Here is a 17276-nt window from a genome sequence, read left to right on the forward strand (position 1 = left end):
AGAGGCACCTTTGGGGCATTGAAATCTCTCCGCTAACTCCACAAGTACTAAGTTCGACATGATGGGACTAGGCAGATATTTTCACATATTGAACGGCCGTCGGAAGCCATTCATGAGGTGATTGTGGTAAACGAATCAAAGGGGAGTTACATTTGGGGAATAGTTTCAGGACGATCATCCAATTTCCCCGGTATGACAAGTCGAGAAACAAAATCACGTCTTTCTCTTCCAACAACCACCAAATACCCGTGAAATTTTTCATACTCCCCGTTTAATATCGGTGTATCTCGGTCAAATTTCTCCGTTGGCAACCAAAGCAAATCCCGTCTACGTTTACTTCATTTCACTTCTCCCCTATCTGATACAACAAACGTATTCAACGCCATTCCATCATGGAAACATCCCTCAAGTTATCAAAATGAAGATCAAAGTGAACTTGAGGTGAGACTGCATACTGCCCACCGCTATCAAGTTCGACGTTTGGGACAGCTTTGAATGTCCGCGGAGCAGGATAAATTCTGTCAGGCAGCAGTTTGGTACCTTCCCTCTACAAACAGCAAAGATTTGTCTTTGCCAACTAAAAAGCCTCCCAATCTACCAAATTAACAGGACAGTGATCTCCCAATCGAAGATTGGTTTGCTGGCGCTGGCTATGGACAGGTATGAGAGAAGCTTCAACAAGTCCTTTCTACAGGAACTATTTGGGTTCAAACACTATGGCATCTACTATGTCTTGTTGCCCGCTCGATCCATTATTCCAAGTGAGGCTTCTGTGGAACTTTGACTAGCCACTGAATTCAAATATCTCGATGTTCAGGTCATAGATTCGCACTATCGTTAGTTACATCTGATTGCGACGAATCAAAATTTGATCATATGTGGCTAAATATTATGCAATATCATCTCTCACTAAATATTCGGCTTCAGTTAAGAAATAGAAGCGGGGATAGGCTAATACTCAAGGATAAAATCAAATTTTGTTGTGAGTTTAGTTCGAGGCCACGACCTGAAGGGCAATCAACTACCGTTTCCAGTCAATGGACACTTTATTCACATCGTAATGATATTCTAGAGACTGAAATATTACTATTCTTCTTCCTTTTGTATCCCGGGCCCTATAATTAGTTTACTCGCCTGGAAAACTGCCAAGATTCACCCCCTATAGCAGCTAATTTTCAATTTACAGCTAAGCTTAGAAGATGCCTGTAGTCTTTCTTTTAGATCACTCCAATCTGCTTGATCTTGTCCAGCTCATTTTCACTTTGCGCTCTTTCACCCTTCTTTCGCCGCAAATCCACACGGGAAGCCGGCTGTGTCTAGTATCATGTACCCAACTATTAGACCAATCGTACCAAAATTTCAAATATCGTTCTCATGAGCCGGAATATTCCGCAACCACCAAAAAGAGTATCCGAGGCCCATAATGAAGATATGAATCCGACATATCGCAAGCGAGGTTTACACCGAACGCCGCCCTTGACACAAGCCTCAGGGGGGTGGTAAACAGCAACCAATCCCGTCGGATCCTGGAATTTATGATGGAGTGGTACACTATCTCTCGATACAACCTTACATAGACGAAATCAAACCGCAAAGTCATACCTCACGGCAGGATAGGGTAATACCAGTGACACCATAGTGACTGGTTGTTTTTGTAGCCCTGGTGCTTATCGGTTGTTTTTACTTTTCTTGTGCCTTTTGACACATATAGATATCTAATCCTAAAGGTTGACTTGGATTTAGTTTATCTGATAGGGCAATTTCAGTTTTGCACAACGCTAATGTAGACATGATCACGTATCAGATGTCTCTACGATTAGATAATTTCGAGTATTCATCCAATGAATATGACGGCCTAAAATTACATATATGCATGCCAGTAGTTTGTGAGACATATTTGCGGATCAATCAAGCAAAGGAGCTTGAGCTCCCTATAAACTCTTAGGCCAAAATCTATTATTCGAACCTCCTTAGATGTCCTACTTGATATAATGCACATCTTCCACCTCCTCTATAAATATCTGGAGCATGCCTTCATATATATCAACCAATTCGTATTAGAGACATTAGCTCAAGGTCCCATCCCACGACATGTAGCGTTCATAATGGATGGAAACCGACGGTATGCAAAAGAGAACGGCATATCCATCGCCTCGGGTTATTTAGCTGGTGCAAAAGCTCTAGTAAAGGTAAATTCTCATGTTACATATTCCAAGCTATCAACTATTGAGATAACACCGGAAATAGATCATGGATACATGCTTTGACTGCGGAGTCAACGTTATATCCCTCTACGCTTTCAGCCTTGAAAACTTCAACAGACCGAAAGAGCAGGTCGATGTTCTTATGAAGTTGCTAGAAGGGTCAGTTGGAGAAATGGGCGAGAATGATCCATTGGTGAAGAAGCACAATCTCAGAATCCGGGTCTTGGGTCGTTTGGAATTGCTAGAAGATAACGTTTTAAGGGCTATTTCCAAGACTATGAATGCTACAAAAAATAACCGTGGCAAGGTTGTGAATATCTGTGTCGCTTATACTGCCAGGGATGAGATTGCCTCTGCTATCAGGGAGACTGTTGCTGACTCTGCCTTCCCTGCCAAGATCACGGCAAAGTCTTTGACAGAGAATATGTTTATGGGATTTCCCCCACTGGACCTTCTGGTACGTACGTCGGGGGTCTACCGTTTGAGTGATTTTATGCTCTGGCAGTGCCACCAAGATACTGATATAGAGGTCGTCGAAATGAACTGGCCTGATTTTGGAAGATGGGATATAGGTTTGATTTTGTTGAGATGGCAAAACAGAAAAAGAACTCTGGCTTTTGTGTGATTTGTGCTGGTTTATATTGGCATTATAAGGTCATTTTACCACTCTCCTCGTTTTCGTGATAGGTTTCTTGAAAAGCCATGGTCGAGGCTAGTACCTTTGTTCAAATCGGTCAATATCACATGTATTTATAAAGGACTTCGATATTGACGGAAAGTCTCCAGCGTCGAAGCTCCATGCAATATATTTAGCAATAGCGTATGATAATTCCACCCACACCCAGCCGCTGCCATAGCCGCCAGGCTAGCCTGATCCTCGCGACCTGGTCGACCAGGACTAGTGATTTTCTAGCAGTTGAGGTCAGCACACAAATTACAGTCGCCATTCAAACAAAATCACATACTGGTTTGGAGCTGACGGAGTTTATCCATGAGAATCACCAAAGAAGGGAGGGAGATTCATCGATTTTGTTTCAGCGAGTTTATCAATAGAGAAAAGGAAAACCTAGCATTCAAACACGCTGGAAGTATGGGAGACAAGAATAGTTAGCCAATTCTGCCGCCTTGTCAAGTCTTTTTGGTGGTCTTTCTATATGTCCTTTCTAATCTCTTTCCAGAGATCTCTTTGATATGTAGTTCTTTAGTAGTGAGAAGAAATATGTGCCTGAGTCTTAAAAGTGCTGTTATCACGTAGTGTTCTTTAGGATTTTGTTTGCTGTCTCACCGCCCACAAAGGTTCTCTATATATACATCTCTCTCTCCTTCTTTCTCGCTCACTCTTATCTTATGCAATGGGGTGGTTGAATAGAGTATGCTGACTATATGTATATATATGGTCTGGGCATCATCATTTCTCCTGTGCCCCTCTGCTCGTTGCCTCGGATCCACGTTGTATAAAATATAAAGTAAGTGCCTAGGCATCCATGGCATGTCAAGTTGTGCCTACTGAACCCACAATGTGATAGACTCTAACAGGTACTACTCCTTCTACTACTCATTTTGTTTGCTTCTCCAATTCCACCTCATCTAGGTGAGGGGCATTCAAAGTTACATTTACCCAAGTCCTTCCTTCCTTTCTTCATCTCCTCCTCGCACTCCAAGCAAGACTCCTTTAGCGGGTGGTTACAAATATAATTATCGTCCTGAGGGCTCACGAGAGTTCCTTTGGCATCCGGGTCAACCATATTTAGCAAAGCAGCTTCAATGGTCGGAGAGACGGTATTGCCCACGACTTGTGGGTTTCCTCACGAATCGATTAACCGAGGAAGAGATCCAGATAATTATGATGGTACAAGACAAGAAGGATCGTCAAATGGATAATATGCCCCGATTGAGTACCGGACTTTGCCTTGGAGGAATTGCAAAACTGCCCTGACCACCAAAGCTAGTTTTACCAACGAAGCAGGCATGAGTGACGATGAGTTGAAATAAATCCTGGACACTGTCAGCCAGATTTACACGAAACGTTGCAGTTGGCTTGATTGTGCTTAGTTCTTTTTTGTAGATGAGCAGTTCGCGGTTCGAAACGATTATCCTCTGGTTTCGGTCGAGCAGTATCCTATTGACCCGGCACGCAACCTACTTGAGAACTTGCCTTTTCTGTGGGTCCAGGGTTTTCTCTTCAAGCACATTCCTGTTAATCTATGGATACCATCAAATAGGAGTTGATCAGTGAAAACAACAAAAAGCGCGGGATAATGAAAGATATAGTTTGCTTTTTTATCTGGAAGTCAATGAGTACGGGTAGTCAGCTATGTATGCGACCTCTGTAAAGACTTTACATGAAGATAAGAATCTGTTGTCTCTTTTGGATGTCTTTTGAATTGTCTTTTTATATAGATATCTTCCTCGTCGGGGTTATAGCTAGGAGGATGATCATTAGCTATATTACATGTATGGAACGAAGACATGCCGAGCTTATCACTCTACGACAATATAACATATGAAGCATAACCCGTATAGGGGATTTGTCTATGGATAATCAGGGACTCATATAAGGAAGATGCATAAGGGCAATGACTATGAACAGCAAAAATATTCATTCATACACCCACAAAGAAACCCATAACTGCACGGCGCCATGAAGTGAAAACAAACCAGCTGGCGCCACATGTTTCTATCCCTTTTGCTCGCAATCCAACCTATTCGCCACGAAGTCAACAAAAACAGGAACAAAGCAGTCATTCAAAGAGGCACAGCAGGTAAGCCACCAATTCCCACGAAAAGCCCGCAGCCGCGGATGCCCTGCCACATATGCCCTAGAACGCCAGAGAGGAGAGACAAAAGAACCCAACCGGAACCAGGATGCTATGCCAAGACAAGAAATGAGGCCAAAAGAAAGCAAAGAGACAATAAACAAGTTCAGGACACCTCCTCAAGCCTTCACTCATCATCATCCCTCCCCTCTAACCCATCAATCATTGCCCGACTCGGTTTCCTCCCTGCCCCATAAACAAGCTCCATAAGCTTCGCTTTCTGTTTCTCCCGAACGGTCCGCAGATAATCATACGTCCCCTCCAACCCACGGATCTGTCCATCGATAACAGCTTCAACGGGCCCAAGCATGCGGCCCGCAGAGCCGGAATTTCCATTCCCACTCCCCCCACTCCCATCAACTGACCCGACAAAGCTGACAGAGTCATTCCGACGCACAAGCGGGCTGACTAGTTTCCTGCGCAGCGTCTCGAGATTCACCTTCAGCGTGAGAAGTCGACCGCGGTGGTCAACGAGGAGGTGTTTATTGGCAACAGTGCGACTGCGCACATTCGCGAGGAGTTTCTTGTTCTTTTCGTATTTGCGAACAGCTGCGGCATCGGGACCTAGCACGCGCGTCCATAGGGAAGAGAGCATCTCGCCCTCTGCGCGTTCTTGAGCATCTGATTCGCGGACCACTGTGCGCTGAAGATTAAGGAATTGGCGGTCGATGGACTCGAAGAGCGCGAAGAGTGCGGTTGAGTGGGTGAGTTCACTGTTGATTGATTCTTCTAGTACAGAGAGGAACTCCGTAAAGGTGCGGGTTAGAGTTGTGCGTGTGCGTTGCGCGGATGTGGGCCCGAAGACGGCCATTACGAGGTGGCCGAGGGGCGTTGTCGTTGTTGAGGTTGCAGAGACGCCATTGTCGGAGACTTGAGCCGAGCGTTCGAGCGCGCCGATCCGTGAAAGCATGTTGTGCATATTGTCGAAGACGATTGTGGGGAGGGTGCTTGGGGGCTGGGCGGAGAGGGTTTCGAGCTCGCGCTTGGCCCAGTCCATTACTATTAGGATGGAGTCGATGTCTGAATCGACGTTTGCGAAGAAGCGGGTTAGCTCGAGGGAGAGGGACTTGAGGGAGTCGGAGAGCTCGTCTAGTTGGCGCACGATTATGGGTGCGCTCGTCATGTTCGTGCCGCGGACGGACTCGCTCAGGTCCCAGACTGCGACGCCGGTTTCTTGCAGGGTGCCGATTTGCTGAACGCCGTTCTCTGAGTAGTATATCAATGGTTCGAAGGAGCGCGCGAAGCCGGATAGCTTTACTAAATCGGGAATCGATTGTGGGAGGCCTGGGAGGACCAGAGCGCGCATGAACGCGACTGAAATGAGGAGGATTATGATAGATAACGTGGTGTTAGACTTGGAGCTGGTCATGCGCTCAAACTTGGAGCGCAGATAGCCAAACAACGCGGCAATAGGTTCTCGGTGCTGGACTTCTGCACGCACTGCAAAGCGAATGTCTTTATTCATTCACAACAATCGTTAGTATACCCGCGCCTGCAACTGAAACCAGATCAGACAGGGCCTACAGTTGCTCAGATTCTCCGCGCCAAAGCCCACCCCGTCGTCCTCGGGACTGTGGCGTGGTGTGCGCCCTGTACTCGGAGCCGGAGGCGGACTTGGGGATCGTCCGTGGAGGGGGGTATCTGCGCCCGCCGGTAGAGGCACATTAGCCGCGACAGAGATGTCGCCCGGGGTGGCGCGATCGACCTGTCTACTCTTCGGATGACCCTCGAGCGCATCCTCATACTGTGGACTTGGCTCGCGCGACTGGGATGGGGAAACACTGAGCCCGATTGTGGGCTTGAGCTGCAAGCGATCCGTAGTGGGGTTATCCTTGCGCAGGTAGGGCTGGTGGCGGTACCATCCACTGCCCTGAACATATTCGGGTTGATGGAAGCCTGGGGGTGACCAGCGCTCCTGGGCCGGGTCCTCAATCTCTCCATCTTCCCCATCTGAGTCTTCAGACCGGAATCCAGAGTGTTGGGATGGCAGGGCGAACATTGGGGACCTGTGGGGGTTGGTATTGTTCTCGAAGTCTTCGAGCGACGCGTCCAGGGATGGATGGTCGTCGAAGACGTTGTCTAACTCGTCCAGCATCCCGGACGGCGTATCGCGATAGTCGCGCCTCGGAAGAAGAGGCACCGCAGTTCTCAGCGACAAAGCGCAGATCAATGCCTATGAGTGGCGATCACTTGCGGGTTGAACCGCTTTGACTTCCTTAGATAAACTTGGGTGGTTAGTATATGCGCTGGGACGGTGTCTCCCTGCGCTAGCCGTTACAGAAGATATCTGAGCAGTCAACCCCACGCCAAAGATGCGATAAGGTATAATGCGATGCGATGCGACAAGGCAGGTATTGGATTCTAAAGGGCACAGGATAGTACTGAGATAAGCGCATTCGATAGTTGATGTTAGACAAGATGCGATCAGGCAACACGTTGGAGATTAATATGGAACTGGGATCGAAACGCCTCGTTGAGCAATGGATGAATCAGGAATGAGAAGATGAGAAGGCATGCGTCCCCTCACTTCTATTCAAGTCGAGGAGGTTGGGCCAATCAGCCTGACCCCTGCTGGGTCATGTGCTGAGACTCGAAGCCAACACGGCTTGTACACATCAGATACCGGAAATGTACAAGGGACGGTACTTCCGAAGTACTTCCTGTTTGTGTTGTGTCCGTAGTTAGCACCAAGGTACTCATCAAGTACCTGTCAAGTATCTCCGTGCCTGACCGCCCATGTTTGCCCAATCGATACAGCCACGATCATCAACCAATCATAAGACAAACCTCCATCATAATCCGAAGAATCTCAGACACTTGGGAATAAGCTTGCATACATCACCCGTTTGCAGTGCGTTTGGTCTATCAAAAATCAAGAAGACATCAAGAAGAGGAGAAGATCAAATCTATTTTGGGTCATGGAAATTGTAATAAAAATACAGCCCCCGGTCCCGTGGGAGACCCGGTAATCAGCCCATGGCGCCATAATCCCAGACTTCTATGGGGAGAAACAGAAAAAAATCCGGGGAATAAAAAAGAACATCAGGTCGTTTATGCGGTGTTATCCTTGAGCCAGCTATGGGGTTGTTAGTTGTCTGGGTCAGGGGGTGTGGATTCGCGGGTAACGTACGTGATAAGATCGTTGCGCTCCTTGGTCTTCTTGAGACCACCGAAGGCCATCTTGGTACCGGGGATGAACTTCTTGGGGTTCTCGAGGTAGGAGAACTATGACGGTATTGTTAGGGGACGATCGGCTGAGCTGAAGATGGCAGTTGGCACTTACCAGAGTGGTCTCGTTCCACTCAACACCGGCCTGCTTGTTGGCGTCGGTGTAGGCGTAGCCCTCGGAGGAACCGGTCTTACGGCCGAAGAGACCGTGAAGGTTGGGGCCGACCTTGTGGGGACCGCCAGCCTCGGTGGTGTGGCACTGGGCGCAACGGGTCTGAGAGAAAAAGCTGTTAGGTTTCCTGTTTCCTGTATTTGCGCGTGAAGCAATAATGAACTGACCTGGAAGAGCTTGGCACCCTTGGCGGCGTCACCTGGAGGGAGGTTCAGATTAGCGATCCTGTTGGCTTCTTTTTTCGCTTCTTCGATGAGGGCGGCTTCTGCACGCTCGGCCTCGCGCATGTCGATGATTGTCAAGGTGCAGAACACATCGAAGGTAGTCATGTTGGATGATTCATGCGTGGTACGTTGGGAAAAGGTTGCGGTGGTCGCAATTGAAAGGTAGTTAGGTTGACGAGGAGGCGCAGTGGTTGGAAAGGTGAGGAAGTGTCAATCGCCATCCCAAGTAGGTAACAAAACAGTGTTGCCATGTTAGAAGTTGGGATACCTTCACTTCCTTCCTTTCAACCTCCATGTCAACCTCCATGGCGCCTCCCCCGTTCAACCTCCTTTCAGCTCAATGGGGGAAGGTAGATAGCTTACCAGGAGCGAAAGATTCTTGCTTCTTAGGAGGCATTGTGAAGTATTATGAAAGGATAATAAAAGAGGTTATTATGACACTGTACTGTACAGAAAAAACTGGGAAGGGAGAAAAGAAAATCTGGTTATTTGTACTTGGCCCCGACGCTCTCTCTCGTAATCTGCCGCTCCGCCAATCAGAAGTCAGATGATTCAGGTGAACGGGCGCAACCGGAAACTTCGGTGTGGTTGTTATATACTCTGACTACTCACACTTCTGCTTTGTTCTACTTTCTTGAGATACATTCAATGCTTAGAACAGTTACTAGCAGCTTGCTAGTGGCAAAGAATCAACATGCACCATCCACTTCCCATCTTCCGCCCCCCCATGATCTCATAACTCATCATCACCTGGGAGCTTAGAACCTACGGGTTCCTGACTAGCTTCACTGGAACTTTACAAACTGAAACATTCAATTCCTCTCTGGATGCCCATGGTGACCGAGATCATATCTCATATTCACCCCCTTCCTTTCCCCCCTGGAGAACTGGAGCAACATCCCGATCCACCGCGGCTTCGAAATGGCAGGGTTCTCATTCGCCCGAGCTGATCCCCGGTGGTCCGATATGTGGATCCTGAGGCAGAAACGGTTTATTTTCGATTCATTCTCGGCGAATGCAATTTAGCCTGTTGCCGAGGTTGCAGTAGACATAGGACAATGACCTTTCATTAGGTTGGTTTGATGTACTCCGTAGTAAGAAATGACTCCGACTACTCCGTACAGCTTAGAGCTATGACCAGACCATTTCAATTGGTGGGAAACACGGGAAATGATGGATACTAAACCACGTGAATATTTTCCAAGGTCAAGTGGTCTGATAATTTTTCTCCCCGAAATAGTTAGGATATGCATTTCCCGGGTGAGAGCATCTCGACTCAATCGGCATCCGATATCCCGATACAGTCACGTGATATAAAACCTTCCAAAAATTGCATCTACGGTTCCACATCTAGATAACAGTCAAAGTCAACAAGACCACCCAATCCTTCCCCGCGAGCAAAAGGGCGAGAACGCAATTTCAAAAATGCCAACCCCAATCCCCGGCTTCCTCCTCCCGCGAGGCCCACCCTCAGCATTGACCCTGCGCGCCCTCCAACGTCAAAGCACGCAACGCAGCTTCACCTCAACCAGCGCCGCCTTGAAGAAAGCCAGCAAAAGCAACACCAATGCCAACTCCAAATCTAGCGCCAGCTCCAAGCCCCGCGTCCTCGCAAAGCCCGACAGATTCCGCCCACCCTCGCACCCCCAACGCCTCGTGACTCCATCTCCGAAGAATGCACCTCCAGGTCAACCATTCGAGTATGGCCCGCGCACGACAGAGAAAGAGCGTGTGCAGCAAAGCAAGACGCAGTATCCGGGTATGTTCCCGCCGGAGGGAACGGTGATGTTTAAGTTCTTGACGAGCAAGTGGATTCACATTTGGATTGCGATGGTGAGTTTCCGACCAGCATATATCTAGCTCTCAGTCTATGAAAAAAAGGCACCAGGAGAATCGAGTAAAAGTAACTAACCAACCCACAGAGCGTCCTAATCTCCTGCGCGGGATTCACATTTACAACAAACTTCAAAGCAACCTCGCCCTTCGCGCACCTGCTACCATCCTGGTCGAGTCTGTTGACGTCGCCCGTCGGCACGATCTCACAGGTCTTGTCTGTATGGCGCATGCACGTGGAGCACAACTCGATGCGTGTGCGGGAGCAGCGACACCGTCGTGTTGAGGATGCCGAGAAGAGGAAGCAGTATCGCGTTGCGCATGGGCTTGAGGAGGCGGAGCCTGAGAAGAAGAAGGAGGGTGGTAATGAGGTTGATTTGCAGTCGCCTGTTGCTGCTGTTGAAGGGGCGGAGGGTAAGGAATTTGTCGATTGGGAGGGGAATAAGAAGCCTGTTAAGAAGTGGTTGGGGATTTGGTGATTGATTCCCTGCATAGCTTGGGATAGGCTCTAGGGCTATCTCATTCATATATACGGGTGACATATCTACATATGCAGGTATGGCATAGGCTACACATGATATCTATGTGGTTTGGGTGTGGGTACGTATCCATGAGTTCTATACTACATGAGCGACCTTCGGGCACAGTGACGTTGGTGTGAATGGAGTTCAATCCATTTTGTACATTAGTGGACTTTCAGTCCAGCTACGATAGGAGGATTATCTCAACTTCAATCGAATCAACGATGAACAGAAACGATTTAATCAAAAGACAACGCTTTTCTCCAAACTCCAGAAGCAGCGACCTATCAACTCAGATATCAAGGTCGCAACCGTAAAGTAATGCTGTACTTTATTACTCATACATGGCCATGAGAAATGGATCAATCATTGCACCTCAACCCCCTCAAGTCCCTCAAGGACCTCCTCGCCAACACCACCCTTACCGAGGACAGTCTTAACCATGCGCGCAATGACACTGCGCTTGACACCACCCCTGCGTGGACGCCAGACACCCTCGACCTCTTCCTGACCACCAGTCTCCTCCCCAGGCGCCGCAGTAGCACCGAGCATATTCACATTTTCGGAATTGGGGATACCAGGCTGAGTGAGGCGGGAGGGGGGATCGATCGAGCGGATCGATAGCAGTTTCAAAGTCTCGGAGTCACTACTGCGTGTAACGGAGATGGCCAGGACGGCATCTGCAACGGCGATTTCTTCGCGGTTGGGGTCGAAGATGACGTTGTCACCGACGGAGATCACGAGCAGCGTTACAGGTGGGCGGACGGGGTATGATGGAGCAGCGGAGAGAGAAGATTTAGAAGTATTGGAGCGGGGGTAGAGATACTCCGCGGCAGCCCAGTCATCATCGAAGAAGGGATCTTCTTCGCCCGTGGACTTGAGTTTCGGTAGCTTAGTGCTGAGGAGGGCGAGGTGGGTTGTGAGCGAGAGGAGGGGCAGGGGGTATGCGAGGGGTTGGGAGAGGAGCAGGACCTAGAGTATAACATGTTAGCAGTGATCAAGGCATACCTTTCGAGCCACAGAAAGCCCATAACCCCAAAGACAGAAAGCGTTCTGAGAAACTTACATCAATATACAAGCGCCAATGCCACCGCTTGTTAATAACAAGTCTCCCCTTCAACCCACCGGCCATCTCCTTCTCCGCATCCCCATTTCCACCAGCAACAGAACCAACCAGACTCTCCCGCATCATCTCACTCAAAAACACAGGCAGGGCATCATCGTCCCTAAACCCGGGGATCTCAATCGACATCTGCACCCATTCTCCCTGTCCGGAAACAGCGGCTGAGCCCTCCTCACCCTCACGGTTCAGTGCATCGCCATGTTGCGCCAGACTGCGCGAGTCGAGCGTGTCGGCTGCGAGAACGGTCTTTTCAACTTCTGCTTTCACGCCGACGATCGCTTGCGTGCCGTCTGCGAACCCGATGCGCGCGCTGCCGTTCGCGCCGGGCAGGATAGTGGTCTCGGCGGAGAGAGGGCGGAATTGTGTGGGTGAGCGGCCATCTGGTCGGATTGGGTTCTTGGGGAGGCTGAGGGAGGTGTAGAGGTAGGAAAGTTCGGCGGGTGAGAGGTGGGGGACTTGAGAGGCGGAGGATGCTTGTCTTTGATTTGACATTTTGGCGGGATTTGTGTTGGTATGCGGCGGGGAAAATAGAGTGCTGTGTTTTGGAGGATAGAGCTGAAGTTCGGTTGCGCGAGGTTAAGCTCGTAGCTGTTGGCGGGCGGTTTGATTTTGTGGTGATCGGCCCGCGATTTGTGAAAAGTGCTTGCCGGCGCGTGCTGGATGTGCTAAGGTGTTGGTAGCACGGATTTAAAGCTATAGCCAGTCTAGTTTCAACTGGTGATGTTCTGCTGGGAAGAAATGGAGCAGAAGAAAAAAAAGTTGGTTGAATCGAACAGAGCAGTCTCAATCAGGAAATCTTGATGTGCCACGGATGATTGTTATTCCGCTGATATCGATCCATGGACGGAGTTTGCGAAGTATAGATGCAATTCTACATTCACTACGGAGTATGTAATCTCGAGATAGAGCTGTTTTCTATTGTATAATCTATTTCTCTACAGGTATTAAGCCTACAGACTTTTCGCTTGATAACTCTACCTTCCCACGGTGTCAGTCTTCCACTACCAGCTACTATGCGAACTGATTCAATACAATTGAGAGAAAATGTTAAAAGAAGTAAACACCATGAAGAACAAGTGTAAATCTCAGTATAGTCTGAGTAGATTCAATGCGTATGTAGTAAGATGTATGTATGGGCATGGCACAACGGCCAAAGGTGGTATATTACAAGAGTATGTATAGAACTGACTGGATCCAAACCAGGACGCCGAGAGAGAGAAAATGATACAAGAAATCCAAGCATGAAAGAGGGCTATGACAGGAATATGTGAATGCGGGGATAAATAAGTGGGAAAAATGATAGACAAGAAGAGTAAAGATGGGAATGGCTGTAGCCGGACAATGTACAAGCGGGGGGAGAAAGGGGGAAAATTATATAAACAAAAGAAAAAGAGCGCAATATTCATCGAGAATGATGTGCAAATGTGCAGATCCGATATCAGACGTATCGGAGGAAGAGAGGGTGAGGAATACCTAAGAAGGTAGAGGGAAACGCGGTGTATGATGCGACTTGCGCATGTGGTATCAAATGTCAAGGAAAGAAATCACGCCCCTGGTAAATGATGAAACGAAAGGACTCCAAAAGGAAAATGAAACGAGGCCCGGATCCATCTATAAAAAGGGCTGCAGGGGTATGAATGTAGGAGAAATGAGAAACTTGCAAAAAAAAAAAGGACGAAATCCCAATGCCCATATGTGAAACAAAAAAACAATGATAAAACACCCTCCAAAATAGCCAGACCTTGTGAAGAAAATGAAAAGAAAAAAAAAAAGAATACCCGAATCCATACGCCTTGAGCTATGTAGGTTGCTCGGTGTTTGTTCCGTTGTTGCGCAATTTTGCCCAAATTTTTGTGCTTTTCGCAACTCGAAAGGATGTGATTTTCAAGATGGTGAGTGGTGGTTGGGACACTTAGATATAGTTGGATCCACGAGCGAAGTAGTCGGATTTCTTGTTGTGAAGCTCGGCCTCCTCGTAAGGAGGAGTGGGCCAATGGCGGTTTGTGGCCGTGGGATCAATCTTGTGGATGTTCAACTTGCTAGGTGTCGACTGTTGACCGAACGTAGCACTGTCCTTGGCCGTGGGTGATGGGGTAGGGTATGGGTTCTGCAGTGTACGCGAGTTGTCTGACTGTCGGCGAATACCACTGTGCGAGTCGGCAGCCATTGACTGAGTCAGAGCAAGACGTCTAGCTGCCTTGCTGGCGGAGTGCAACACCTCATCAAGCAATTCATCTTCCTCTTCAGGGGTCTCGTATCGGTGAACCGGGTGGGTAGACATCTGCATGGCACGGCGAGTCCTGCTAGAGATAGGAGCCGGTGTGTTGCCGGTGGCCTGAGGCATTGACTGACGCTTGGTGTGGCCGTCAGCGGAATTGTTCAAGTGCACCGGGACGTTGCTCAGTGTAGACGAGTCCAATGAGTACTTGACACATTGAAGAGCCTTGTCCAGCTCGGTCAAGTCGGAACCTTGCTTTGGCTCACTGGTAGGCCCATCAAGAGCCACTGATGAACGGTTCGACCATGGGATGCAGCCTGCGTTAGCCTCGACATCATCAGCGGGCGCTGTTTGGTTTCGTCCAGACAATCTACGGGCGCGCTTACGCAGATGCGAGAAGAAACTCTCCTTTGTGGTTGGGGTGTTGGTCCCGGAACCATTGAGCATCCTTTCAGCCTCTTGGCGATTCTGGTCCGAGTAGTGGTTCCCATGGGAGTTGAGGGACAATTGACGGCCGATCTTTGAGCTAGCTGATGTGTCGGAGGACTTGGAAGACTCGCTGTGTGCCACGGTCGCATTTGCCTGGGCTGTAACGGAGTTGGAGAGAGGGGAGACAGGGCGGATAGAAGGAAGGATTGGCATCGGCGCACCGTTTGCCCAGGTAGCCCGCTTGGTATTCGCGGGACGTGGCTTGACAGGCTGGATCTCAGGCACAGTGACTTGAGTAACAACTGGCGGTCGGGCGGGGCTATCTTCTGCGGAAGGGACAGGGCTGTCTGACCGAACGATCAATGATCTCCGGAACCACGAGGGCTTAGAAGATAGGGTAGGAGAGTCACCAGGGGTAAGATTTGGTGATCTGAAGCTCTTTTCGGACTGCTTACGGCCGAGCAGTCTCGACGAAGTAGAGGACTTGGGCCGTACCGGATCAACCGCATCGGCAAAGTACTCGTGGTTAAGCGCCTGGGTAGACGTTGGGCGGTTCTTAGGGTCCCACATGAGACACCATGTGACGAATTCGCTAAATGCCGCGGGCCACATCGGGGGCTGAAGCACGGATTCCATTGCGTGTGGTGCCATCTTGGGGAATGTGAAACCGAGCTTGTGAGCCAGGCGCGATCCTTCGCGCCATTCACCGCCACCAATCTTGTTGCCCGACTTGCTGTACCAGTTCCCTGGGCTACCCATGATCTCACACACACGCCAAACTTGATCTACCTCGTTGCCTCCTGGGAATAGGGGCTTTAAGGTGGCAATCTCAACTGCCATGGCGCCCATTGCCCACATATCGACTGGGGCCGAATACTCTCCGGCTCGTAGAAGCACCTCAGGTGCGCGGTACCAGCGCGTGGAGACGTATGTGGTGTAGGGTTGTTTGGAGTGGGTCTCACGGGCCAGGCCGAAGTCGGCAATCTTCACAGTGTAGACAGGAGGGGTGGAGGGAGGGGTGACGAGGTTAGAGTAGCGGCTGAAAGCAGAATCATTGGGGGCGGAGGTTGATACAAGGATGTTCTCGGGCTTGATATCGCGGTGGAAGAAGTGGTGTGCGTGGATGTGGTCCAGACCGGACAAGATCTGGTAAAGGATACTCTTGACATGCTTGCCTTCAAAGTATTTGTGGTCACGGGCCTTCATCAACTGATATAAGTTGCCATCCATGTATTCCATGCAGATGTGAAGCTTGTGAGAGAGGGGGTCGAGGAAGATGTCGAGGGCAGGGACGAGGTGGGGGTGAATGGGTAATGTTCGGAGGAAGATGACCTCTCGCAGGTCTAGACATGGACCCAAGGAATCAAACGTCTTCTTCATCGTTTTAATTGCAACCTAACCAATGAGTCAGTGGAAGCACAATATACCACCAATCTTGCTATTCCATACCATAGTGCCTCTCCGAGCGATATGAGCACCAGCGGTCCGTACGCGTGCGACGGCAACACTACCGAAGCTTCCATCACCAATCTCCTTGATGACTTCGAAGCGGTCCTCGAGGGTTGCCATGGAGGTATGTGACCCACGAGTGGGTGTATCGTATGTGACGGTCATGTTGATGTCTCTTCTGGTCTGCCAGCAGATCGGGAGAGGAATGTGGAGGAGGGGTTCTGAGGAGGGTTCAGGTCAGCTTCCCAACATTCTCAGAAGATCAGGCGTTCTTACAATTATGTAGAGGGGAAAGTTTCGCAGTATCCCCGAGTGAGTGTGTTGTATGTATATGGGATATCAATTGCAGCAGGTGATCATGTTCCGAATATTAGTTCGAGCCAGACGATTGGGTTCCCATTGACGGAAAAGTAAGGAGTGACAAGGTAGTTGGAGGGGGAGTGACGGTGGTCATGTAGTGGGCGATCTGGGAGGATTGAGGACCGGGCACGATGCAATAAAAAGGAAAATCCAGAATAGGAGGAGACCCGTTCTGGTGGAAACTGGAGGGATCGGAGGACCGAGAGTGAGCCCCTGACGCGGTGACAGCTCAAGCTCCTAGACGGGGGCGTGGAGACGGTAAATTAACGACTTATGGTCGTTGCAGATCAGTCCACCGTGGCGAAATCGATTTGAATATGAGGTCACTTGAAATATGTATAGATGAGAGAATAGAAATTTAGAAGTATCAGAGTATAAGAATAATAAGAATAAAGAAACGAAGAGAATAAAAAGAGGCATCGCACACATAAGGTGCATATAGAGAGGGGGGGTTTCTGGGTATGAGAATCTAGAATACTCAAAATACTCAAAATACAGAACAAATTGCAATACAGAAATTATACCAAAAGAAAAAAAAGAAAATAAACTAATTTACAAAAATAAACCAAACAGAAAAATGCAAATTAAAATAAAATAAACCAACTAAAACCAGCTAAGACCCCAAATAACGGGTTACTCCCGTCTCAACCAATGGGACACCCATCTTGGAAACGGGTACCTTATTTTCAATTTTACCGTACAAGTCTCCCAAGCTAAAACATGAACACTTCGTGAAAAAAAGAAAAGAGAGAGGTCTCA

At 48.8% G+C, this 17276-nt stretch overlaps 6 protein-coding genes across 6 annotated transcripts; 2 read left to right on the forward strand and 4 right to left on the reverse strand.

Annotated features, from left to right (window-relative positions):
• Nucleotides 1-2105: 2105 nt before the first annotated feature.
• Nucleotides 2106-2726, forward strand: PEX2_093520 (undecaprenyl diphosphate synthase family protein; the record flags this gene model as incomplete). The annotated part of the gene is made up of 3 exons (XM_016746622.1): nt 2106-2189; nt 2248-2665; nt 2710-2726. The coding sequence occupies 3 exons, from the start codon at nt 2106-2108 to the stop codon at nt 2724-2726; spliced, it is 519 nt and encodes a 172-aa protein (XP_016600338.1).
• Nucleotides 2727-5147: 2421 nt separating this feature from the next.
• On the reverse strand, nt 5148-7115 carry PEX2_093530 (uncharacterized protein; the record flags this gene model as incomplete). Its single annotated transcript, XM_016746623.1, has 2 exons — nt 5148-6460; nt 6545-7115. The coding sequence occupies 2 exons, from the start codon at nt 7113-7115 to the stop codon at nt 5148-5150; spliced, it is 1884 nt and encodes a 627-aa protein (XP_016600339.1).
• A 956-nt stretch (nt 7116-8071) lies between these two features.
• On the reverse strand, nt 8072-8689 carry PEX2_093540 (Cytochrome c, class IA/ IB; the record flags this gene model as incomplete). The annotated part of the gene is made up of 4 exons (XM_016746624.1): nt 8072-8096; nt 8151-8245; nt 8304-8462; nt 8528-8689. The coding sequence occupies 4 exons, from the start codon at nt 8687-8689 to the stop codon at nt 8072-8074; spliced, it is 441 nt and encodes a 146-aa protein (XP_016600340.1).
• Nucleotides 8690-10009: 1320 nt separating this feature from the next.
• PEX2_093550 (uncharacterized protein) lies at nt 10010-10896 on the forward strand (the record flags this gene model as incomplete). Its single annotated transcript, XM_016746625.1, has 2 exons — nt 10010-10417; nt 10507-10896. The coding sequence occupies 2 exons, from the start codon at nt 10010-10012 to the stop codon at nt 10894-10896; spliced, it is 798 nt and encodes a 265-aa protein (XP_016600341.1).
• Nucleotides 10897-11304: 408 nt separating this feature from the next.
• Nucleotides 11305-12553, reverse strand: PEX2_093560 (exosome non-catalytic core subunit RRP42; the record flags this gene model as incomplete). Its single annotated transcript, XM_016746626.1, has 2 exons — nt 11305-11910; nt 12005-12553. 2 exons carry the CDS (start codon nt 12551-12553, stop codon nt 11305-11307), a joined length of 1155 nt encoding a protein of 384 aa, XP_016600342.1.
• A 1420-nt stretch (nt 12554-13973) lies between these two features.
• On the reverse strand, nt 13974-16322 carry PEX2_093570 (serine/threonine-protein kinase; the record flags this gene model as incomplete). Its single annotated transcript, XM_016746627.1, has 2 exons — nt 13974-16103; nt 16158-16322. The coding sequence occupies 2 exons, from the start codon at nt 16320-16322 to the stop codon at nt 13974-13976; spliced, it is 2295 nt and encodes a 764-aa protein (XP_016600343.1).
• Nucleotides 16323-17276: the final 954 nt, after the last annotated feature.

This window comes from Penicillium expansum (assembly GCF_000769745.1).
Source record: "Penicillium expansum strain MD-8 chromosome Unknown contig313, whole genome shotgun sequence".
Taxonomy (NCBI): domain Eukaryota; kingdom Fungi; phylum Ascomycota; class Eurotiomycetes; order Eurotiales; family Aspergillaceae; genus Penicillium; species Penicillium expansum.